The sequence below is a fragment of the Ruditapes philippinarum genome, unplaced genomic scaffold (genome assembly GCF_026571515.1).
Source record: "Ruditapes philippinarum isolate M1 unplaced genomic scaffold, ASM2657151v2 ctg2775_1_1_1_1, whole genome shotgun sequence".
Classification (NCBI taxonomy): Eukaryota; Metazoa; Mollusca; class Bivalvia; order Venerida; family Veneridae; genus Ruditapes; species Ruditapes philippinarum.
Window position 1 is genome coordinate 104160 of NW_026857983.1, and position 26713 is coordinate 130872.

The 26713-nt window shown below is 31.3% G+C and overlaps 4 protein-coding genes across 6 annotated transcripts; all 4 read left to right on the plus strand.

Annotated features, from left to right (window-relative positions):
- The first annotated feature begins 901 nt into the window (after nucleotides 1-901).
- LOC132751657 (fibropellin-1-like) lies at nucleotides 902-11224 on the plus strand. 3 transcript variants are annotated; one of them, XM_060741866.1, is made up of 10 exons: nucleotides 903-2050; nucleotides 2608-2742; nucleotides 3763-3829; nucleotides 4368-4463; nucleotides 5395-5508; nucleotides 5762-5875; nucleotides 6215-6328; nucleotides 9331-9441; nucleotides 10043-10216; nucleotides 10458-11224. In XM_060741866.1, the coding sequence occupies exons 1-10, from the start codon at nucleotides 2024-2026 to the stop codon at nucleotides 10691-10693; spliced, it is 1188 nt and encodes a 395-aa protein (XP_060597849.1). In that variant the 5' UTR covers nucleotides 903-2023; the 3' UTR covers nucleotides 10694-11224. The 3 variants fall into 3 exon arrangements, with proteins under 3 accessions (XP_060597851.1, XP_060597849.1, XP_060597850.1); XM_060741867.1 differs by lacking the exon at nucleotides 5395-5508 and having other exon boundaries at nucleotides 905-2050; XM_060741868.1 differs by lacking the exons at nucleotides 5395-5508; nucleotides 5762-5875 and having other exon boundaries at nucleotides 902-2050.
- Nucleotides 11225-20536: 9312 nt separating this feature from the next.
- LOC132751662 (claw keratin-like) lies at nucleotides 20537-21817 on the plus strand. The gene is made up of 2 exons (XM_060741876.1): nucleotides 20537-20645; nucleotides 21524-21817. Exons 1-2 carry the CDS (start codon nucleotides 20537-20539, stop codon nucleotides 21739-21741), a joined length of 327 nt encoding a protein of 108 aa, XP_060597859.1. The 3' UTR covers nucleotides 21742-21817.
- Nucleotides 21818-23340: 1523 nt separating this feature from the next.
- On the plus strand, nucleotides 23341-24838 carry LOC132751663 (uncharacterized). Its single transcript, XM_060741877.1, has 4 exons — nucleotides 23341-23459; nucleotides 23834-23951; nucleotides 24238-24399; nucleotides 24708-24838. The coding sequence occupies exons 1-4, from the start codon at nucleotides 23436-23438 to the stop codon at nucleotides 24836-24838; spliced, it is 435 nt and encodes a 144-aa protein (XP_060597860.1). The 5' UTR covers nucleotides 23341-23435.
- Nucleotides 24839-25137: 299 nt separating this feature from the next.
- LOC132751666 (uncharacterized) lies at nucleotides 25138-26284 on the plus strand. The gene is made up of 2 exons (XM_060741879.1): nucleotides 25138-25686; nucleotides 25947-26284. The coding sequence occupies exons 1-2, from the start codon at nucleotides 25149-25151 to the stop codon at nucleotides 26084-26086; spliced, it is 678 nt and encodes a 225-aa protein (XP_060597862.1). The 5' UTR covers nucleotides 25138-25148; the 3' UTR covers nucleotides 26087-26284.
- Nucleotides 26285-26713: the final 429 nt, after the last annotated feature.

Consider the following 26713-nt stretch of genomic DNA (forward strand, 5'->3'; position numbering starts at 1 on the left):
CACGCATTCCGTGTGTATTCCTGGTGCATTGCTTTTGTCCTGTTTTATGCGTGTCCTCTTTGTGCGTTGAGTCCTTTGCACGTTTAAGCGTTCTCTTATGTTGCGTTCCTTGTGACCTGTCAATGTGTTCCGTGTATCTTCTGTATGCATTACTTTTGTCCTCTCCATGCGTTCAATGTGTACTCCATGTGCGTGACTTGTGTCCTCTTTACACATGTATGTCCTCTACGCGTGTTACTTGTGTCCTTTCCGCTCTTTCCTAGTGTACTCTACGTGCGCTATTTTTATCAACACCGCGCGTTCCTTTTTCATCTCCGTTTGTAACTGGACATCTTTCCGCGCGTTTTTTATGTACTCTCCGTTTATCACTAATAGTGCCTCATCATACACATTCAATTTTTATTTGACACTTACAAATATTTTAATGTCCACAAATAAAACAGAGTACACATGCACGTTATTGCAACGAAACTCGTTTATCAATAATAAATGACATGCTAGGGGAAAAATTGAAATTATCGTGTTATAAATGAAGAAACATTTGCTGTGATGTTTAGATCTGTACATTTGTTCACCAGATGTATCAAGGTAAGAATGATTATTATTTGATATTCTTTCTCATTTTATTTAAGTATTAAAATACAAACCATTATGTTCATTTAACAGGAGATGTATCTTTAGATTCATTGTATTCTTTTAAACGGAGTCCAACACACATGGATTTTGGATTATTTCGTGATTTTGTTTTGTACTTTTTCAGATTTTTAAATATCTGCTCAAAATAATACCAATGTAGACAATTTATATTTGATAGTGATAATTTCATCCTGATGATGGAGAGTGGACTGCTATTGCTCAAATGATATCATGTTGTGGAAATATTTTAATTTAAATCAATCGATACATGAGCCGCGCCATGACAAAACGAACATAATGGGTTCCAACAATCATGGTACTATACCAGCATGCGCATCCACTCTGATCAGGATCCATCGCTGTCAGCTCCTTTACTTATAGGATTTGTAAGCGAACAGCATAGATTCTGATCAGACTGCGTGGATGCGCAGACTGGTCTGGATCCATGCTGGTCGCAAACGCATTATGTTGGTTTTGTCATGGCGCGACTCATGTATGTTACTTTCACCATGTGATAGTCGATCCTCAAAAGAGTTGTAACATACCATATTTTTATGTTATAAAACACTTCATGAAAATTGTACGTTAACAAATATAGTTCCGTAACAAAATGTTATGTACCGTTAGGTAATTATTTCGAACATTTTCACTGACTTTTCTTTCATTCTTTATTCAAGTATTTCGAAATTATATTCGCTTACATTTCAAAGAATCATTTTAATTACAAATGGCAAATATATAGCTTTCTTCACTGGAAATGAGACAACTTAAGGTCCGTCTAAAGTTTATGAGAGATGTGAACTGTTCTATAAAACAGGTTTACTATTTCATTATCTTGTAATTAAAGTCGTACATCAAATTCACATTAAGAAAATAATATATGCTTGCATTTGTATGCCAATATTATTATTTTCTGATTAATTAATTGAATAAGCTTCAAAATGAAAGATTTAATATTATACGTATAATCTTAAATCATTTCATTTTATCATGTTGACATCATAACATCTAGGACACTTGTCTTTCTATAAACATTCATCTTAAAATGAAATGATTTTGTATTGAAATCGTTTTTTTTATTATTTGAGTACAGGTTCCACAAGTTTGCGAAATAGAGATTATTCAGAGCTTTTTGCACATGTTTATTCATCTACATCTAATTGTAAATGTGTTAAAAAATTATCTCTATTTTTTAGACCTCAAAGCTTGAATTTATATGCTGTGATAAGACCTTATCAGACGTGATGCTTTGAACACACATTTTAATTTAAGCTTAAATTTCAATGAAAAAAAAAGTGCATAGTAACATTTTCGAGTCTAATTTTTCAGCTCTATAATCTTTTGCTGATTATATTGATTCATATTGATATTGCATCTTAACAAGACGATGGCGATCTTTCAAAGAACATTTGTGGCGAGTATTGTTTTCATATGTAACTTATGTATTGCTAACCTTTGTATTCATATAATACCTTGCTTCAGATTTTGATTTGTTCATAAGTATTTGACATTAACATATTGACTAACTTTGGTGGTGCTCTTTGGTAGTTTTTACTTCGGATCACGTCAGTAAGCAATATTCAGAGCACAGTTCAGATCCTGGACATGCTGTCAGGCAGCATACAATTACAAGTTACCTTCACCTTCGCAATGAACTTATAACTTGTGTACATGCCAGTGCAAATGTACAGTACACATGCGAATGACCGTAGAAAAGAATCTCATGATCAATCACATCAGCAGGACCTAAACAGTTCGGGAATCGAACCGGTTTGCCCGATTCTCAGTACAACACCCTACTAATTGAGCTGACCGGACGGCTGTTGGCTCATTTTGACAGCACTCGCCAAATTTAACAGATATAAGAAATAGTAAATTACCAGTTTTATTTAATGCATACAATGTATTTATAAATGCCCCATGTCAAATGAATTGCAAACAAACAATGTATGTTATATATTTTTATTTTAGTTGTTTGCTTTGCTTGTTGTGGTCCTTCACACATCAGAATCGAATGCTTCTGTGACACGTGCTAAGAGGCAATCACCTGGGAAATCATCATTTGGTAAATCGAAAGGAAAAATTACTTGTATTGATGACAGTGAGGTAATTTTCTTTTTCAACTCATAAATGTTAGAAGAAACATTAAAAACGCATTGATTGTAGTTGCTACGTGGGTTGTCATTGGTGTGAATCATTTTCAATTTTGCTGTGTTGGGCTTTCTTTAGGGATTCTTATTTTCTGTATTTCCTGAATTTCATGTCATTTTATCTATCTAAATGCCACATAAATGAGGTAAATTTATTTCAAGTCATATTATGCTGTTCACATTTTACTTTTGTGGCAACCTATGTCACGTATTTAACTTTTGATGTAACCATTGGTGAAACGGAAAAAAAAATTGTTTTATTTTCACTTTAATAAATACTGTTTCTTCTTTTATTGGCGTTGTTGAAATACACTACTGACTCGTATTTTTTGTGGTTTGTACATTTTTTATAATAAGATACTCAATGTTTCACTATTTAATGTAATCCTTTTGCCTGTATTTTGTTCTTTATGTACACCAATATTAAGTAATTCAATGTTGTTTATACTTTTATTGTTGATAATTAGGTACACAATTGTCATGTTACACAATTTTGTTAAAGAGGTTATTTGTTTTGAATCATTGAAACATGACTACTTCTATTTTAATAAATGTTGATTTAATCTACTATGTTATTGTTTCTGTTGCCAAAATTTGTGTACCATTTGATGAAGGTCTGAAAATAAAAAACACTTTGTGTGCACAATTCAGTTCATTTTGTTCACTCCTTTTTCTTGAACTCTCAATTAAAGGAATTGAAAAGCGCCGGAACGGGTCAAGCATATTTTTTTCTATTTCTAAGCATGATTCTTAATAGCCTTTTTATATATTAGCTTAAAGTTATATGTGCCTAATTATCCAAATCAAAATTCTAAAATTAACATTTAAAGGGTTTGTACCTCAGTAATGCACCTTAAATAAAATATGAATCGTAGGGCCTATTGACGTTTTATAACTTCTTCCTCTTCTCTGAAAAAACGGGTCTTATCAAAATGTATATTCTACACTTTTGATTATTCTTAAGTCTTATTTACAGTGTCCAGCGGGTGATACATGCTTAGAGATAAACTTAGGGACAACGGTAAAATCATATTGCTACACATGTAAGTAGTTTACTTTTCAATAAGCAAACTAAAGCATACAAATCAAATAAAAGCTCACACCAGTGCTTGTTTTTCATCTTTAAGTCTCCTTATCTATCATTTTATTGTTTGTCTCTTTGTCTGGAAGATAACATAAATTAGAACACCCATTTCAATGCATAGATTTCAAGACTTTTCCTTTATCTTAATTTCCTACAACGCACATACATGCATATTTTATTTAATGTCATTTTTGTAAGTTCTTTTCGCATCAGTAATATTTCTGACATTTCATGAAAGTCAAGAAGTGTCTTCTTATTCAAAATCAAGATTACTACATTTGGAAAATGGTTGTCGGTGCTTCTACTTAGATGCCCGTCCATGACGTCACTCAGATAAGCAATTATAATCCTTCTTTAAACACGTTTGTTTAAATTTACAGTAATTACTTTATATGTCAGGTTAAACTCATCTTTGATTTTACTGATAATGTTATGATTATAAAGAAAAAAATTGGCGTTTCCATTTCTGATATTTTATAATTCTTTATTATTTCTAGGTAACTGTATGGAGCTAAACCAATGTTATTTAGAAGATAGATTGTTGCTCTGTAATTGTTCTGGGTCCGGATTCACCGGATTGTATTGCGAAACTAGTAAATATCATTTAAATTGAGTGCATGAAGTATTTATATTTTTGTTTCTTTAATCAGATAAAGTAACATATATTCTCTTAAAATAGAATAAAGGTTTTTATTCATTGTTTCTTTCTACTCGAATATTTCAAATATTTGTTTTGTACTTGGACATATAGTACTGAAACTGTTTGTCCGTTAGTTTGTCATTCAGTACCAGTATCGTCTATTCTACTTGTTTCATTGGCTTCAATTTTACAAAACATTAGATATATTGAAAAAGAATATTCAAACAAATATTGAAAGTGCAAGAGTTTTTTTCCATATAATTACAAATATTCATTTATGAAATTTTAAGAGAAGAACTACCTCAGAAAAAGTAAATCGTTTGCATATAAAATAACTTTACCATTGACATCCTTTTCATCAGATTGTAAATTGAAGCTTATTTGTTTAAAGATCCTGTATGTTGTAATTAAAGATGTAACAACACTTAAGTGAAATTTTTATATATGTATATAATTATTATTCTAAAACAATTTCAAAACATCCTAGAATATGTTGAAGATGTACTGCAAATGTTTATACGCATTATAAGTACTCATTTAAATGTATGCATTCATTTTCTTATTGAAACATTTTGCTTGGACTATATCGAAAATATATTCCTAATTAGCTCCCTTTATTTACAAGAAATGTAAATTCGGTAATATCTTTCAAATAGCGCTTGTTTGAACGCACAATATTAATAGATCTACATTTGAGTATCAGCTTTATGATACAAAACCATAAAAATATGAGTTACAAGATCTTAAACCTTTTGTATGTTAAATTTCTATGGTAAAGCGTACCGGCGCTGAAACAGATTTTTCTCACACTACATTTAATTATTGTCTTCAATATTACTTTTATATTTATGTGTGATGTTTGATATATATATTTTCATAATTAGATATAGATGATTGCGAAAGTACACCTTGCATGCATAATGGTACCTGCACTGATAAAGTGAACAATTACACGTGCCAATGCAAACCGGGGTACACAGGGCTAAACTGTGAAATTGGTAAAGCTTTAAAATCATTTGTTGTAGCATTTACACTTTAATGTACCCGACTGAATTACAAACTGTCTTTTGTAAGGACTTTTACAATATTTCAAATAATAAATTTTGAGACAAGTATGTTAAAAAATGATTAAATTTACCCTGTGGGCTATATACGACATTATCTTACAAGTTTTAAATTGTTAAATATGAAAAAACAATTTCATGTGATATAGTTATCCGTTTTCTGTTTTATTTTCATTAAAATATTTAGATATAGATGATTGCGAAAATCAACCATGCATGCATGATGGTACCTGCATTGATAAAGTTAATAATTATACGTGTCAGTGTATACCGGGGTACACAGGTGTAAACTGTGAGACAGGTAAAGTTTAAATAAAGTTCCTTGCAGCATTAACTCCGCGCGAGCAGGTCCCAGCGTCCACTTGTATTACTGTCTGTCTGATTAGAACAAAATTAAGGATTCTTGGGTTCAAAACCGTTTTTCCGGAAAAAAGAAATCTTTTATCAAATACAATGCTCTCTAAATAATAGAAATACAATCAGTCTTATGAACTGTGTCGCCTTTATAAGTTTAAAGGGTGAATAATAATAATCTTATATAGCACGAACACACGCATTGTTTAACATTTCCCAGCAAAATCTTGTCTGAACATGGCGCTATATGTGCGCATGTCTGCACGTGTACCATTTTTATCATTAGATATAGACGATTGCGAAAACATAATTTGTTTAAACGGCGGCACCTGCATTGATGGCGTTAATACATACAATTGTGATTGTGCTGAAGGATACACGGGGCAAACCTGTGGAACAGGTATGTACATTATTAAGTTTCATTTTTTTGTTTCAGTTCTAGCTCACTAGGACATGCAATACTCTTGTTAAGCTGATGAACGTCGTCAGGGGTCATCCGCAATTGTTTTAAATGCTTTTTACGCCCTATAAAAGACGGATTTAGAATTGCACCTTGGCGTCCGCCCGTCTGCCTGTTAGCAATTTCGTGTGCGACATGTTTCTTTTGAATCAAAGGAAGGAAATTGAAATGACAAAAGAAATTATGTGCAGAGAGCAGTTTTTTTACCTTCCATAGCTCAAGGTCATGGTCACACCTAGTCATTTTGTATGAATTTTAAGGTTAAGATTCCGCTCTGTATCTTTTTAAACGATAAAAAGACAATAAAACTATTTGATAGAGATATAACTTATTATGAGACAACCCCGGGGGTTATTTCGGTAATATAGTTTTTTCAAGGAAATTACATTTAAGTCATATTTTGGGAATCTACAATGCTTATATTTAGATATTGGTCATGTAACATTGCCTTGTAAGCATCTGTTGATCATGCCCACATGTTTACAATATACTTGTACAGGAAAACATTTTTAGTATAATCGTATAAAACTGCAATGCCAAGAGCTCAGAATTTTATGCCCCGCAATAAAATGGCTGGGGCATATAGTGCTTCCTTGTTCCATCATTCCGTCCTTCTGTTATTCCGTCATCATCAGTTTCCGTTCATTATTTTATTAACGTTGCACACATTCAACTCAAATCTGACATATGGATATATCATAAGAAAATACAGGTCAAGTTCGAATTTGGTCATGTTCCAATTATTTTTGACAGAGTTAAGCCCCTTGATGAAATGTTCAGTTTCCGTTCATTATCTTCCCAATGGTATTACACATTCAACTCAAATTTAACATAAAGATACATCAAAGAAATGCGTAGGTCAAGTTCGAATTTAATCATTGATCGATGATTTTTTTGCAAAGTAATGCCCCTTTCACTTTGAACATAATATGAAATTTTCAGTTTTCGTTCATTATCTTCCCAACGGTATTACACATTTAACTCAAATTTTACATATCGATATGTCAAAGGAATGCTCAAGTTAATTTCGAATTTGGTCATGGTTCGGTGATTTTTGACAGAGTTATGCCCCTTTCACTTTAAAAATAATATGAAATTTCCAGTTTTTGTTCATTATCACCCCAAAAGTTGTACATATACAATTCAAATTTAAGATATGGAAATTTCATAAGAATACACTGGTCAAGTTCGAATTTGGTTATGGTTTGATGATAGCTGACAGAGTTATCCTTCTTAAACTCAGAAATTTTCACCGTTCATTATCTTCCCAATGGTTGTACAAATTTCAACTCAAATTTGACGTATAGATACATCTTAGGAATAAGCAGTTCAAGTTCGAATTTGGTCGTGGTTCAGTTATATTGGACAAAGTTATCTGTCTTGATTGTTGGAACAATTTTGAATTTTTAGTTTCAGCACTCTTACTTTGGTGGGAATGTATGTAGTCATTATTTTGGCAACAAATATGCATTTTACAAAAGGTTATCACTGAATAGTTTCAACTTGAACTTTTTATAAAAATGGTTTGTGTTTATATTGAAAAGTTTTTAGGGCTTAAAACTTAAAATGAAAAAAAAATTGTTTGTGCAAACAAATTTGGAACAAAATATTGTAACATCTGAAATGTTGGCTGCATGCGGGGCATCCGTGGCGTGACGACACATTTCTATTTGCATGAAGCCTTACCTTTTTGTGGATAACTTCTATGGCCGGGGCTTCTTTATTTGCCACATAGTATTGCTTAAAAGACCTTTATGAAAGTTTTGTGAATCATATACCTAGAAAAAAAATTTTGTATTGCTCTAATTTTCTATAACCACTTGAAAAATCTGGTGACAACTTTTTGGATTGTTTTTTCGCTTGAGTATATTTCTTTAACGTTGTAAAAGTGTATACAGTTATAGAAATTAAAAAGGAAAAAAAAACAGACCGTTAAATTAATGTTTTTATATAACATTTGGCCATTTCTTGTCAGAATTGGAACAAATAATGTATATGTAATTTAGTATGATATGAAAGGGAATACGATGGTCCGGAATATTTCGTAGCTTCTGAGTAGGTTTGGCAAACATCAATCAAGGTATATTGTAATCATTTTATTCACAGTATAAACAATGATTTACAATCCCAAGACAACAAATACATAGATTCGTGCACTTTAAAACATAAAGTGTTTTAAATTTCAGAATTGTGAGCTTCACAATTCTTGTTAAAAAGGGATACACAGGCAAAATAATGACAAAAATACAAAAATGATCTTCTGTACTCAAATCACCCTAAAATGACTTTTCCTAAAGTCCCAGCATGAATTTCTGTATAGATTCTTTATATTTTGGGTTTGAAGCTTAAATATATCTATATATGTTGAACGAAATTTGATCGCCAACAGAATCACCGAATAGTTTAAAAACAAGTCATGTGATTTGAAAAAAAAACCCTGGAAGTTACTATAACAGGTACAGTGGATATTGTATGATTAAAACAAGTCTAAGTAATTGATTTGACAGGTTCTTTAACGTTTCCAGAGCACACAGTAACAACTATTTTGAAATCATAGCGCTCTAACCTGACCCACGCGGGTCAAGTTAGGAAAACACCATTTTATTCTTTATATGGAGAAAAGTTTTGTTCTTTTTACTGTTTAGTGTATTCAATTTGATGACATTTACAGAATAATGAATGAAAAATTAAAAACTAAGAAATTTAAATTTTGCCTGTGTCTCCTTTTAAATTGTACGGATGAAGGTAAGCTGCTTTATATGAAATGTTTACTGTTTGTTAAAATAATAGCCCTAAAGTCAAAATTGGTCAAACCTATGGGACTTTACATTGCCTCGTATAGGATAACTTATAAAATAGTGAAGAAGTTGGAACATTGAATATAAATATGTGTATGTTACAAGGTCATGAGTCATTGTTTGTACTTATTACAATGCTTCCAGTAATTGATGTATGTGATCCCAATCCGTGTGTATCAAGCGCCCAGTGTATACGCTTAGCAGTAGGTTACACATGTGCCTGTGATCCGCCGGGTCAAATCTCCAACACTGTTGGTAAGTAGATCAGTCTTTTGTTTTGGTAAAGCTATCATAATACTATGCTGAGAATGATAAAACGCTACTACATAATAAAATATATGAACCATTTCTTGACACTTTCGAAGTAACAAAAATGATAAATTTAACGTATTTCAAGTGACTGTTCCATAATGCGTACAGTAAAAATATAACCACTTTTTAAGGTTTTTAAATCATTATAAACAATAGCTCATCATTTTTGAAAATAATTGTCTTTTTATAACATAGGATGTCCTGCTTGTCCCGTCATTGTGGTCAGATGTTGCTTGATTGCGTTTGTTGAATGCCGCCCTCTTTATGCTGATCTTTCTTTTTATATGTTAATGAACGCCCAAAGCGGCGAAATTGGATAATAATGCTGCGGGGTTGCTTTGATTGAGCTTGTCCATAGCCAGTATTAGATGCATTCTACCGTCCACGCCCCTTGCAATAGCTTAAACAGAATTCATTCTTGTTGAATACAATAATTAGATACTTGCCAGATGCATGGTATAATTTTATTCCACTCGTTAGATAAATTCAATATTGGACTTATACTGAATATCGGCTATTTATTAAACATTTTGTTCTTAAAAAGTTCTCCAGGCTGATAGTATTCCACAGAGTACATGCTCACCAGGGTATCCAAACAGTTACCCCATAAATTGCAACATGCAGTGGTACATACTAGCAGGCGAGAACGAAAAAGTTCAAGTGGAATTCACAGATTTTGTCACTGAAAAATGTTGTGATAGGGTGTATGTAAAAGATGGTAAGTATGTCGTCATTTATAAAGAATATTTATTTTTCAGCGTCGTGGTTTAGATTTATATATTGTGATTTGGTAACATAATAAATCATTTAAACCAAATGAATGAATAAAAAGATTTTAAAACGTTTGCAGTTCAAATAATTATATAATGGAACTATTACCTGTATATAACAAGGTTATTTATTATTTATTTAATTCACATAAAAAAGCTACTTTTAACTTCCTTTTCGGTTTCAAATAGCTACAACACAGTATTGCCTTGGTGTGCTGTTTGGAAACAGTGATGAAGAGCCACAATACTATATTTCGGGTCCTGGACCATATGATTACGTTCATGAAGAATATTATCAAGGGGTTGCGACAAAATTGTCACAGCCATTTGTATCCTCGAGCAATGCAATGTCAATTTCGTTCTACTGTCGTGATTCAACTGTGGTGTATCGGGGATTCTGCTTTACTTACAAGTCTATAGTTTAGGACGTTTACTTGCTGCATACACCTTATTTTCTCGAGCTTCAAATCGTTACGTTTTTGTCAGTGGGATTATTTTACTATCTTAACGGTCTCTTAAGATATTTCTATGCGATTTTTTATTTTGGATTTAATTATAACGTTCAATTAGTATGTTTTTTGCTGCCAGTTGGATTATACTTTAATAAGTATGCATACAGATATCCGTTTGTATTGGTTTTAATGTTCTAAACATGTGTGCAGTTAATCATTGGAATTATATTCTTGTGTTCAATTATTATTTGTACGGTCATTCGTGGGATTATATTTGATGTCTAATTAAGTAAATGTGGGATAATGTTTTAGTTTTTAATAAGAATGCGTTCAATTGTCTGCGGGATTATGTTTAAATGTTCAATGGGTATGCGTACAGTTATTTGTGGGATTATGTTTTAGTATTCAATAAGTATGCGTGTAATGTTTTACTTTTCAATAAGTACGCGTTCAATTTTCTGCGGGATTATGTTTAAATGTTCAATGGGTATGCGTACAGTTATCTGTGGAATTATGTTGTAATAAGTATGCGTGTAATGTTTTACTTTTCAATAAGTACGCTTTCAATATCTGCGGGATTATGTTTAAATGTTCAATGGGTATGCGTACAGTTATCCGTGAGATTATGTTTAAGCATTCAATAAGTATGCGTGCAATGTTTTACTTTTCAATAAGAATGCGCTGAATTGTCTGCGGGATTATGTTTAAATGTTCAATGGGTATGCGTACAGTTATCTGTGGGATTATGTTGTAATAAGTATGCGTGTAATGTTTTACTTTTCAATAAGTACGCTTTCAATATCTGCGGGATTATGTTTAAATGTTCAATAAGAATACGTACTGTAATCAGTTTTGAATAACATACATATGAATAACATTTAGATGTAGATTTTTTTCTATTTGTTTTTGTCGTTCATATGTATGTTTGCTTAATTGGTGTGTTTTTAGTTGTTTTGTTTTATTATGTGCGTAGTTGTTGTTTTATTATAATCAATGTTAACAAAAGTGGGAAATAGAAATTGGACAAACATAAAAACTGTTTATTTTCTTCGTTTGCTACTTTTATTGTGAAGAGGTGATGTAAACATATAAAAACATATTAAAACGAGACTGAAATGAGTGAAACGGTTGGTAAAATATTTGAAATATTTCAAGACAAATGTGTTTATAACAGTCTTCGCTATTTGCTTTCCTTTTACATACAAGGCTTGTCGGAATAAGATGCATAGTAAAGTCGAAACAAAGGTTTAATTTGGGAGGCAAACTAACTATGACAAATGATTTTCTATACATTTGAAATATAACAGCAGGATAAGCTTTAAAACATAAATTTTGAATATTTTTATCTTCTTCTAATTTTATTTACATTTGAAGTAACACAATATACTTAAAACACATGATGTTCCTTAAAAGTCTGATATAGTTTACATATACTCTTACTGAATATTCGAATAAGTAGTACAAGTACTTCATATTTCTATGAACTAAGAAGTATAAATAAATGACAAACATGCCTACCTAATACTTTATTGGAGAGGTCATCAGACCTCTCCATAGTGTTCAGACTGATTGCTGGCGGCATCCATTTTTGCGTATCTGATTGCAGTGAATGAATCTCATTTTAAGCGTAAAATCATTAGGAGCAGTCTACAAAAATTGTTTTGCGCATGCCCCGTTTCAAAATACGGCTTAACTTAAACGAAAAATTAACATCGAAGTGAACAAATCGGTACATAGAAAAATCGGAAAATATCATTTATTTACGTTACTTAACACTACGTTGATGTTTCATTCCGTTGAATCTTTTAAACTGTATAAATCGATTACCGTATTGTTTTCTATACTATTTCATGTTCTGATAAATAGTTACAGTAAACATTATAGCTACAATATCACCATGTACATTATATACCGCCTCCGTGGTCGAGGGGTTAGAGTTGATGACTTTTTATCAAGTTAACTCTCTGGCGTGGGTTCGATCCCCGAGAGATGCTTTTTTTTGTTAGTTTAGCGTGGAGGAAGGTTGTCTAGTACTGGTGTAACTCTCCATGGTTAGGAAACTACCCGCCTATATGACTAAAATACTGTTGGGAAAAGGCGTACAATGAAACAAACAACAAACAAACATATTATATGACCGAGTGAACCGTGTATTGAACCGGTATGTCTAAATAACGCAAAGGGAGATTTTTTGGCGCAAATGGCACAAATTTTACCTCAAGTTTGATTTTCTTCTAATATTGTGGTTGGAGGCATGCAGCTTTATATACTGTTTATTCCAATAAACAGTATATAACAGTATAACAGTATATAACAGTATATACTGTTTATTCCAATCAAATGATATTAACATTTTTTATGCAAACCCTGGACTAAAATTGTTTGATTATCATACTTTATACCCGTTTTGGAAAATGTAGAGGAAATGCTTCATTATATTTAACAAAACAGTGACCGAAAATTTGCTTATTGAACTTTACTAGAAACTTTTATTTTGATACTACTTTTAATATATAATTATATACTTTTTCTACAAAGGGAACTGAATTTAAAATACAAATTTTAAATGATATATATCATTTAATTTACATTAAGTAATTTTACAATTTTTTTGTAGAAAAAGTATCCCTAATGCGCCAAGAAAAAAAGTCCATTACTCCGGCATATAATCTTTTAAAACATTAAAAAAGATGAAGTGTAAAACAAACTTTAATTGCAATATATATAATAAATTCTATTTTGTTTAATAATTGTAATTTATAACCATTCATTGTGTCTTTTATGCCATATAATATCCCCAAATATTTTCAAATTAAACAAATCTTCTACAGCAGCAAAAATACCTCTCGCATGCTTCTTTTTAAAGAAGCAAACTTGTTCAAATATAATACAGGAAAACGGAACCAGTCGAAAAATGAGTCTAACATTATCCTCTAATATAACTTACTAGCAAACATAGCTTTTTATTGTCCTGAAGATAATGGACTTGATCGTTTATCTATCAGCCCCCGCTTACATATAAACACTTATGTGCCTAAGGAAGCAATTGGTAGTTTGAAAAACTACTTATAATTATAACCTGGGTACCCATTCTAAAGATAATGTTGCTGTAAGAATAACATTGAAGTGTAATTTGATAATTTTGTGTTGTATTTTACGCCCCACTAACACAGAATAGGTGATACAGCTTCGTTTCGTAAGCTAGATGGATGGCTTTCTCATTTGGAAGCATTCGAAGACGCTGGCGCGGCTCTAACCTACAGCGATGAAGGACAAGTGGTTTACAGTGAACGACATGAACCATTCAGCCACGGTCTAAATAAATAGATTAATAAATATTTCACATCTGATGTATTCGAAAGTTTCGTTAAGTTCTTAGAAGATTAGTTCCAGCGTCCATAGAAAATCCCTTAAATTAATAAAATCAAGTGCTACAAAAGGGCGTTTTCGAGAGTTTTCTTATAGACATATCAGATAAATAAAAACTGTTTATTAATAGAATGTCTTTAAACTTGGCATGGTGTTAAAACAAAAACATTTTGAGCGATAAAAAAAAGGATGGGATCACCGTTCTCGTTTTAAAGTTTTATGCCACTTAATCAGATTTGTCTATTTTTTGAGGTCATTTCAAGGGCAGATAACTTATACATACGTTAATGAAATCTTGGTTTTACTTCTGGATTATGTTTTTCTTCTTATTGTTTAGCACAATACATAAAAAATTCAATTCCTGGTATTATTCCTTTTTTCAATGAAAGTAAAGGTACATAACATTCTAAGAGAAAGGCCGTTTTTTAAAGAAAAAAATGAAAAGGTTAAGAGAAGTAGAAAAAGAACTATCCAATCTTAATTCGTTCTTAAAATTTTGCATATTGACTAAAACGAAGGTAAGTTCATGAAAATAAGAAAGAACTAAGGTATTGTTTCCCTTTATTGTAAATTATCTTCCCTTTAATTTAGCAAAATAGTCCAAGTCAAGGGAATAAGAACGGCGACCTCATTTTTTCTGCTTATTATGTTTCTGTTATCACATTCTACAACATGCCATGTTTAAGGAAATTCCAACGTTTCATTCTTGACTGTATCAGTCTTGTGATCAATAGCACTGGGACCTTTTATAAATGTCATCCTGATCTTAAGAATAATTATTTGTCTGAAAATACCTGAAGATATCATGGAAATACATTTTACCTTTAATTTGAAATATCAAAATAATAAATATCACTAAAATCGTTTTGTATAATTTTCATTCATCTATTTTTCTTATTTATGATTTAGTTTTGTTCTACTTTGCGGTAAATAAGCATATTCATTAAGACAGGGATAATCAATTGGCAGCCACTAGAAAATAATACATTGGCCTTCAAGGTTTTGAAACAGTTTTATTCTGTTCCACAAATTGTATTTAAGTATTTATCTAATAACAACAATACAATATCTAACAAACAAGACATGTTACAATGTGTGATACACTTATATTATTAATTTAATAAAATTTGTTTATTAATTGAGTGGAGGCTGCTTATGTGGTACTTTCACAACATATTTGGGACTGTTATTTACTCGCCAGAGTTTCTAAATTGTTCCTGAACACGTTTGTTTTTATTGCAGAAACTTACCCTGGCTTTTTAGTATAGGCCATGTTCAGTTTTTGTGTAAAAGGGTCATTATTTCTAGGGATTCACGGTAAATCTAAACGTTGAATTTGTTTCCTATAATGACCAATAGACAAACATTTTTTATAATGCTGCTATCATAGATTGTCTAACGTGAATAACATGAACACTGAGTAAGACATTTCGATTTTTTTTTTTTTGCTTATTTCAAATAAATAAACATTAGATAAAGTCAACGGAAATATCGCTCTGAAAATAATCTGTATGAAGATAAAACTAACACAACAGATTAAATGTTTTAATGTTCATGTAACAATATAGTGCCCACACCGCGTACTTAGTGGATTTCTATCATGCGATCAGTTAGGCAACTTTAGAAGTGCGCATCTTTTAAAATTTAGAGAATTATTGTTTTTAACAATATTTCCTCAATTTTACACTTTTAAATTTCATCCGTTATATTTAAGTTATATTATTAAAACAGTTAAAATTATTGCCTTTTACTCCGGTTGAATTTGATTAATCATTAACAAAATATAGTAAATGTTTAATTTGATTTTGATTATTTTATTATTTTTGGAAAAATGGTTGTAATACACTGAACACGTTCTTACCTTTATATTGATTTCGACGAGATTTATAAGCATAACAATATTGATTATTCAAAGCATAGAACTACCCTGTTTAAAAGAAAATTAGAATTTTCAATAGCGTCACTCCGTGACTCTGTTGAAAGGTAAACATTTTTTGTTTTCTAAGTTTAAAAGGTTCATCCTTAATAAAATTTGAATTGAAATCTAAAAGTAGTTCAAACTTTGCCGCATTGAAGAAAAGATTATTTGGCTTCCAGATAATAGTTACGATAGAAAAATTCATGAGTTGATATACACAAGGAATGCATTGTATTTTCTTGTATGTTCTTACTCCCTTCTTTCATCCCCTTTTTTGGGCTGAGCACGTAAATCAAAGTAAGTTAAAAGAAAACCCACATAAGTTACATCTTTAAACCCAAAACCTATGAAACCCTTTTTGCAATGAAAGATCTATCTTCGCCCAAATTCTTTATTTTGCATACCACTTTTGAAATTTTATGTTTTCAAAAAAAACTTTTTCTTTTTAAATACCCCCTGGGGTACCTGGCGATTTTTTGGGGACAATTTTTGCTATGTCTTTTAAAATTTTCCTTGAAAAATTGTTTTACATCAGTTTTTCATTTAGTCTTGAAATTTTGGGCCCTCTACCCAAACACACAACACTTTTTATTTGTAATACTTAAAATATTTTTTTAACATGATGCGCATTTTCAAAAAATTGCCAAAACTAAACCCGCGTGAAAAGAAACCCACTAAGTCCCACAGTGGGGGCACGCACAAATAGCTTAAAAATTGTTACATTTTACTTTAAAAATTAATCTGTTAGTTAGTTTTATCGAAAAAAGCCAGTCATTTTGGGAGCAATTTCGGGGGTAATTGAAAAATTTAAAATAAAAATTTCCCCACATTTTTTTAAAATAAATTTTTCTTTCCTGACGATAAATGTTTTCGGGAAATAATCGGGGGAAAATAAACAGAACTTTTGTCAGTTCTATAACTATATCGGTTCTATAACTATAAGCACAGTCCATTGAAAGATTAACTAAGGTAAACTGCAAGTGATTAACCAAATTAAGACCATTAAAGTTATACCATTATATTGTATGAGATTTTCATTTTTTATTCAAGTTTTAATTATTTATTACATTAATTATTGTTTGATTAAATTATATATAATTATGCATATGAACTTAATGATATTGCATTTTTCTCTCTCTTAAAACTTGTAAAAATATACATTCGTTTATAATAATAAAAAAATAGAGTCTCGATTTTAAAGCAATAAAGATGAAAAGTAAATCAAATAAAATTGTATTAGGTAGTTTCTTACACTTACACTTTTTTAGAAGCCTGTTAGCCTCCCGCCATGAAATAGGCTCCTCTTTACCGATTGCGACATTTATTACTACATTTTAAATTAAACGTCAAACGTACAGCCAATGAGCACGTGCAACATTTCATTTACCTGCGAGAATATGAAAAACCGGACGTTTTTCTATTGCATTTGTTAAAATTTTGTTCGTTTATAAAATGTCTGTGTCCCTATGTATTCAGATCGACTAAAGAAAAGGAAGATAATAGTTTGGAAAATGAAAAATATGAATTAAACTTCATTCGATTTGAAATCGACCAAAGAAAAAGGTTAGGATTGGGAAATGAATGCCGTGAATTAAACTTATCCTGTAAAGTTTTTGTTCATATAATATTAAAAGACACACTTGAGTTATTTTCATGTAAGAATGCGTTCCGCTTCTCTCTCGATTTAACCGCACACCCTGATGCAAACTAATGAAGTAATTAACTAGACCTCATTTACAACATCAATCACAATAATCGATTTCTTTTAATCAATTACATTTTTAAAGAATTGATTTTTTCGTCTTTTTCTTTTACATAGGATTGTAGTTTTTACAAATATGTGACATACCATAGGCAGTGATTTGGATATACCTGTTGCGGCTTAAATATGAACTCAGTTCATAGGAAGGTAAAAGCATTTTACATGTTCTTTGATGAATTGAACACAACTTTATAAACAAAGATGGAAATATTATCGAATATATGTATTTAAAACTGCTGTTAAAATAAAAGAAATATCGGTAAGATATTGATGTATGTTTTTTTTTTGTAAGCCATTTATATCTTTTTATTATTTGCAGATAACTGCCGTAATAATTTTAACACGTTGCTCTCTTATTATTCGTACATCCAAGTAAATAATGCTGAATCTGAATCCAAATCTTTATTTTATACATTAATGAAATGAAATATGTCAGAAATAATATCTTTCAAATTACACCCCGCAACCTAAAATTGCCATTCCAAACAGAATATTACTTTATCGATTTAAATCCGACAGTTAATGGTAAATATAAAATGCGATGTGTTTCCTCCGCCAGAAATACAAATCATTAAATTAGAATTTTTTTTCCCCCAAAAAAAATTTCTGAAAACAGAAAACGTCCCTTTTTAATTTCTCCAGGGTTTCGGTTTTGGGGGTTTAAAAATTTTTTTTGCCCCTATCCGGTTATTGGAAAACTAAACATTTTCCCGAGTGAAACCAAAACTCTTCGCATTTTTTTAAATGTAAATTAGGGGAAAAAAGGGGAAAACCAAATCGAGAGGGGTTTGGTTTTTAGGGGAACGACCCCTTTCCCCTATCCTTAAAAAAAACCCCTTTTTTTTAAATTTTTTACTCATACGGGGGACACCAAAAAACTTTTTCTTTTTTCCATTTTAAGACTATTTTTATGCGAAAACAAACCTATTTTTTAGGCGGGTGGCCCCTGAAACCTTTTTTTGTTCTAGGATTGCCCAAAAACCTTTTTTAAAGGGTCGCAAAAAAGTCTACTGATCCAGTTAATGTGTCGAAATATTCAATAACAAATCAATTCAAATTAGGTTCGTCATCAAGAAGCAAGGCTATAATGATAAAATACATCTCAATGTTAAAGTTGGAACATGTCACAATATGAGTGTTATGATGAATTCAGTCCATACTTCCATGATTGTCAAAAAAGCGTTTTACCGTTTGCAAAACTTTTTCTACTGATTCAGTTATTTTGGCCAAACATTAAATTAAAATACATTAAAATGACATTCGTCATCAAGAACCATCGTTACCGTTACAAAAAAAATATGGACGTTTTCTTGGAAAGTGTCAAAATATACCACTTTACGAAGATTTTCGCCAAAATTTTAAGTTGTGCTATTTTTTAGTAACAGCTTTGATAAAGAAAAAAAGTCGGACCTAGGTAGAGAAGGACTCATTGAAGCGTGAAAGTTGATATAATTTTATTTTGATTCCGGGTACAATTTTATTAATGAACAAGCTCACATATTTGATACATTTGGGCCCCTTGTGACGTTTTTTTATATGAATCCATAAACCAATAATATCAAATAATTCATCTATTCAATGATGAAAAATAAGAATTAATTTTTTATGAATGGTCACAATGACAGCCAACAAATATCGATGTCACAGATGCGCAATATTCTATAATTATATATATTGCCATTTTTTTGTAAAATAAAAAGGGTAAAATATTGTTTATACTCAGAAATATTTTGTGTTTATGCTGAACCCCGGGAAACGTTTGTTTAAAGATGTATCTATTTTAAAATGTTTCTGAAATGAAAAAATTTTGGGGTGAATTTATTTTTTCGTCAAATTTTGTTTCAGGGAAAACTTTGGTATTTATTTTAAACCCTTTTTTAAGGTATGTTTTTCCCAACTTTCTTGTTTTTGATAATAATAAACATAAACGGGCCCTGTAAGCTTTTATTCCCATTTGGGTAGGAGGGGCGAAGGGTTAAACATCCCAAGATGTTTTTTATAGGTTTGTTTTTAAAAAAATTTTAATTAACCCAAATAAATAAACATTTTATGTGAGTTTGAAAGAGAACTTTAAAGAATTGAAAAAAATTTCAAAATTTCAAAAAATTTAATTTACTTTTTGGTTTTTAATTAAAATGGAGCCTTTTTTTAATTCAAAGATTTTTTATGTAGTTTCTTTTTTTTTAAAAATTTTGAAATTTTTCGAAAAAATTTTATAATTTTTGGGAAACCCTTTTTTATTCGTTTTTTGGTTAAAAATTTAAATAAAAAAATTTTTTATAGAAAAGGTCCCCGGGGCATTTCATGTGCAAGGTGTTTCCCTTCGAACAATCACTAGGTCTCACATGCCTGCACGCAATGTATGTATGTGATGGTATACAACATTGTGAGAATGGTGAAGATGAATTGCGATCCGAATGCGGAGGAAATGGCGGTCAGCAGGTCATGGAGGTCATGGAGGTAATAAGAATACTAAGCAGCTGTTATATGTTCACAATGGTCAAAACCATCAAAATATTACGTTGATTATCAGTTCAAATTTGTTTGATGGAGCATTAGATTTTACTAAAAAACTTTTTTTGAAGTTTATAATTCTTTGTTTCAACCGATTTTGTAGGAAGTGGAATCGTTGTTTACGATTCACATTCAAATAACCAAGGTGAGGAGTTTCCTTTAGACCATAGGGGAGGATACTCAACGATGGCCAAGGTGATAATAAACATCATACTGGTGACGGGCATGAAAAAAAGGTCAAAATGGTGGTTAAATGGTGGCTCAAAGTCTGGCTCGAATCGTCAAATTATTATTCTTCAACAACCACCGGCACCTGCAACCAACTCCAAAAAAACACAGGACAGTTATAGGTCCCCCACAAGGTAAGAAAGATGTATAGATATTGAATGTAAAAGAGTTTAAGGGCACATTATGCCTCAGAGATATTTTTTCAATCTTTACAATGTGTTAAAACTATTCTAACATGAATAAATTTAAAATGTATGAGCAGTTAAGCAGCTGACACGAGAATAGTGTTTGTTGAACATGCATCATGGGATAGTTTCGTTATTTACGCAAAAAATAAAAAGAAAATTAGGTTATTTTACTTTTCCCCTTATAATAATTAAATCACTTTTATCATTGCCCAACTGCCAAAACGAGCAAAAAGAAGTACAAAACACATAGTTTCATCTAAGATGGTCAAATGAAAAAACTTTGTCCCCGGGAAGAAACAATAAAAAAGGGTTTTGAGAAATAATAATAAGATAAGAATTTTGGGTTTGCTTAAATATGCCTATAAAAATGATTGTTTTGATAAGCATCAAAACGTATGCTTTTTATTTTGAATTTATATGACTGTAAAATTGTCATTTAAGATAGTAAAGAAAAATAAACATGAATCTATAAATAATTTAACAAGAAAGCAGCTATGGAACAAATGACCGACACCCGTATGACTTATATAACACCATCACAGTTATCCTAAATTCACGACCTTTCAAAACAAGTTTGAGACATTTCAAAGAATATAAATTGACATGTTACCATACCTCTGGATTTATATCATTACGTACTAACGACTGGAAAAGATATTGGAAAAATTAATACTATTTTTTGCTTGTCTGAAAATGACGATTAAAAGGACGATTAAAATTCACATTAGTGGAATTAAATGTATTCTTTTTCATATACATTGTATAAACAAACGATTTATTTATAATTAAAAATATTTTACAATCAAATGCTTTGAATCTTGTAGCAGTACCGGTACCAGTATTACCTAGACCAGGATTTTTACCCCGAGCGCGTCAAATATTACCACCGCCACCACCACTAATTTCTCCCTATGCTGGCCTTGGAGGTTTCGGATACGGAGGGCTCGGCGGTCTTGGAAGATTCGGAGGTCTTGGAGGACTCGGCGGAATGGGAGGATTGGGTCCTCTCGGGGCTCTAGCACTTCGTGAAGCACTGGATTAACTGATTAAATAATGTCAAACAGAAGTAGAAATAAATAAAGAGAGGGATCATATTACCAACTACTAAGACATCTGAAATTTTATTACAACACTAAGGAATTATTTTTAACGATGGAGTGCATAATTGTTATTACGTTATAACCACGCAAATATTTAAATAATGATTTTTTTTCATCGCTGAAGTCATCTGGAGCAATAAATTATCAAATGCTTTAATTAAACTGGGATAACAGATTTCATTCATCTTATTTGCTTAAGCGTTGTTCTCGAAAAAAAAACTACTTCAGAAGGGACGTCAAGACATAAACAAGAAAATCAGAGATAAAGTTTTTGATCATGTATTGATAAAATATTTTATTTTCCAAAAGGAAATAATAAATTTGATTTAAATTCAAGTTTAAAACCCTTGTTATTTTTTATATTGTCGTGTTTTTTTTTTCTTTTTATTCATATTAAATAAAATATAAAATTTTTGGGAAATAATATGTAAAATTTTTAAATTTTTCCCTAAAATTTCCCCAAGGTTTTTTACTTATACTTTTTTCCCAAAAAACATTTTTCTAAGCGTTTTATTTTAAAACGGAGAAATCCCTTATTTTTTAAAATATTGACCTTTGTTGGGAAGTGTTTAAATTTTGGATTTCCGTAAAAGGAATAAAAAATGTATTGCACGACGGGGCTTGGCCTTTATATTTTAGGGGATGTTTTTTGCGTTATACAAACATAGTTTTAAAAATGTTTTATTTTTTGCTTGAAATTTTGCGCGCCCAAAAAAAAAAAATTTTAAATTTATTTTAAACTATTAGCAGTCTTTCTCTTATGTATGTGATAGATAGCATACTACATTTATATGTTTCATTACTAAAACTATTGAAAAAAAGTATGGTATTTTGCTTCGACAGAGGCTAGCATTATATATTAATTTAATTTAACTCATTCAATAAATATCTACAGTCTCTTCTGTTAAATATCAAATATCGACGAAAAAATTTAAGATATAAAAAAATCTTTGACAGTATCATGAACTATTGCTAAAAAACGAAAAGCCGTAACCCCATCAAACAAATGGTGTTAAGAGGTATATCTGACGTCATTCTCAAAAGCCATATAATCATTAGAGCACATTTATTTTGAAAATTTACTACATAGAACTTGGGGAATACATTTGAAAAGGATAAAGGTACACGTTAGTTTAACACGTCTGGATCTTTTATTTTTTATTGTTGTACTTAAAAATATTATTTACGAACACAATTGATACGACATATTTTTAACATGCAAGCAGATACTATATAACGTTACTGGCAAATTTATATTCCCCTAACCGTAAATAGTTTTAAAACATTCGTTTTTATCATTATTTTGCTGCACAGGCATGTCAAATAATGTAATTAATGTAATAAGTTAGCATATAACCAACTTTACACAATATTGTATCTGTTAAAAGTTACGTCGACGTACATGAATGCGCTCAAGGTATCTACCTATGTTGATGGTAAACGTTATATTAGTTAATTACTTAACGTAAATCAATAGAAACATCAATCACGCTTTTATTGATCAACGTAAGTGTTATTATTGACACCGCGGACAATATATGTCTTTGTTAGCGCTTAATTTATAATACATCTTCATAAAATGATTGGTTGATGAGGCGTATCAACACGATCGTCACAATAAAACACACATTTAAGAATGGAACACAGGGCATATTTTCAGGTATTATACTTAAAAATATTTTTTAATTTTTTTATTCAAAGCAGTTTTAAAACAAAATATGTAGAACTTTTAAATGTAAAGTTAGTTTTTTTATTATCGAAAAATTTCATTTACTGTACATGTATATTAAAAATATTAAAATATATAATTAAAAAGTATTTTAATGCCTAGTAAATATTAGTAAGAAGTTAGGAAAGTGATACATGTAGTACAAGTTCTATTATTCCAAAAGATCATTGTCATAACATATTGTTTCTAAAACCTCGTTTCATTTTGCAACATTGTTTCTAAAACCTCGTTTCATTTTGCAACATTGTTTCTAAAACATCATAATTATCATCTTGCAACAATGATACAATTTTTTATCTTTTAAGGAGTGCTTGCTCACAGCAATATTGATGATGTCACTTATAACGTATGGAAAATCAAGTCATTTATTGAACCAAAGACGAACCAGCGGGCGGTATCTTAATATACAAGACCGTGTTATAGGTACGTAAAAGTATTAAGGAAGATCATCCCTCAAAATATTATATAAGGTTTATTTCCAAACCACGTTAATTTGCGAAAATGTCGTTCATTAGAACATAGCATTGTATAGTTGAACAGTTTTGCTCTGTTTACAAAGTAAATTAACAGTGATTTATTTGCATTTGTAAATACCGGTAAAACGATGACGAAAGGTTTATACATTTACAGATAAAATAGCGTACAAACGTTAAGCACTTTACTTAATATCAAGCGTATGTATTCGCCCTTTTAGTTTGACTATTTTCAGAAAGTTGTCGCGGACATTTCATGTGCGAAGTGTTTCCATATTACGACTCGTTTGGACTAAACTGTTTGAATGTTAGCAGAGTATGTGATGGTACCCGGCATTGTCAAGATGGCTCGGATGAACTTCCTGTGATGTGTTCCGGCTTCAGTAGGAATTCAGAAGGTATTTTCTTGATTATTGTTGGTATTTAAAGTCTTTGTAAATCTGCATCCTGTGAACGTTGCCTTTGCCTTGTTGATCTTCATTCTCATTTCTTTTACTGCAAGTATATAGCTTATTGCATTGTTTCCTTATCCTTTGTAGATTTTTATAAACACATAGTATGGGTAACGTTTAATCATTTACAATTTTGTCAGCTTAAAGAAATAAAAATGGATCGATAATTTTCTTTACGATTAAATACAATGAAATTCTGATCATTTTTGGAAACCCTTCTGAACGGAAGTTACATGTATAGATTTTTCTTTTAGTATGGAACAGAACTTTACCTGGTTCAATCCAGGAACTGAGAGGCCCCAATCATCGTGTCCTGAGAATCATTCGGACTGGAGCATCTAATAGCAGCGCATTACAAACATATGGAACCAAAAAGTGGATTTAAAAAGCTTTCAGTAAAAGGACTGCCCGGAAAACAACCAAACATCTGTTCCGATGCAAAAAATTTTAAAATGAACAATATGGAAAGATCGTAAAAAACGGGGGCCAAAAAACCAAAAGGGTTTTAAAAGTAACCCCACCCCCCCCTTTAGTTTTTTAAAATATTTCACAGAATTCGCTTGGTTGATGACTCGTGCCCTTCTACCAAAAACGGTAGTTTTCCAAATCTCAACGAGGGGAAAATATTTCGGAAAACATACCCCGTCACCGGGGTTTTGAGTTTTGGCCCAAATTCCTCTTTTGCCAGTTTTGGCATGCCCGCTCAAAACCCAGAACAGCCTGGTGGTTTTGCTACGGATTACTACACTATGCAAAGTAGAAGGCGAAACTTGGGAAGAAATTTTAACATGAATGCATTGCAATCAAACGGGATGCTTAGAAGAACTTTCAATGAAATGAATAGCAGAAGACTAGCCAACAGAGCAGAAAGTGAATATTCAAGGTCAGCTAGGTCTAGACAATCTGCCAACAGACGGATGTTACTTCCAGGCTCGAGTTATTTGGATACACCAGTCAGTACGCCGTCACCAAATATACCAGATGGGTTTGTGTATAAGCCTGGTAATGAACCACATCTTGCAGCGGAAAAACAATTCCTTGAACAACAGTTTTACCTCACTAATGAGTTATCGGGCCCAGTGAGTCAAAACAAGCAAACGGTACAGACTGACCGGATAGGGGAAGTTACTGAGCAAGAACGAATTCGTGACCAGATGCAGATGAGCCGAGCAAGACAAGAAAGGTTACTAAGGCAACAATTCTTTGGACTTGAAGGTCCGATTGCAAACAATGGTAAAACAATTTAAATTACTTTTCGCTGTGATTATAATTTTTAATCTATATATTAATTTAATGAAACCACGAAGTACGTTATCAATACGGTAAAAATGTTCATAATAAAACAAGAATCACACGTTTCCATTACATATAACCGTGAAACTAATAAGAAAATTATTTCATCTTCTGCTTTTGAATTTTGTACTCATTCAATTTAATAATGATGCATTTGAAAAATATAACGCATTAAACAATATTCTATTATATTCTCTTAGATCTGAACAGCGAAAGATATGGTGTTAGTGGCCCGTTTGACGGCGGCGTACCCTCTCTCCCCGGTGAAGTAAAAGGGCTGCATAACATGCATGGATCAGAGGCGCAAAGTGCAATACACAACGTTGAAGCCTTGCACTAGAAAAACAATATTACACATCGTAGTGTGATAACATATAAAGAAAACATTCAGCCTTTAAATTGTGTTGGAAAAGCAATTCTGTGTTGTTTCATACTTAGTATTTCAGTAATGTAATCTTGGAAAAGTGCATCATGTACTTAAAATCAGCGTCCGAAGAGTTATTTATAGGACGCAAATGAAAAAAACGAATCGTTTGCTTTACTTATTAACATATAGAGAGCGGACCGGTAGATTTGAAGATTTAAGGGGTTTCATGATTGCAAATGTATTTTTATCGAAGCACTTTTCATTTTTTTCCCCCTTTTTTTTTGTTTGTTCAATTTATGAAAGATTTTTTTTATAATTTTAAAAAAAAGTAACCCTTTAAAAAAAACTTAAGTCGCCCGTTTATTAATCTCCCTAGATACGCACCCGAAAGCTTTTTGTATTTTTTTTTTTGTTTTGTGTCGTCAGGGGTCTAAATTTCTGTTTTAATTTTCAAATGCCGAAAGTAAGGGCCCGCTTTTTTGAACGGTTACTTCCCCTTTTTATGAAACAAAAGGCCTTTTTAAAAAGTTTAAAGGGGGAAAAATCAAATTGGGGTAAAAAAATGGGGAAAAATGACAGGGGGGCATTAATTTTTTAAAG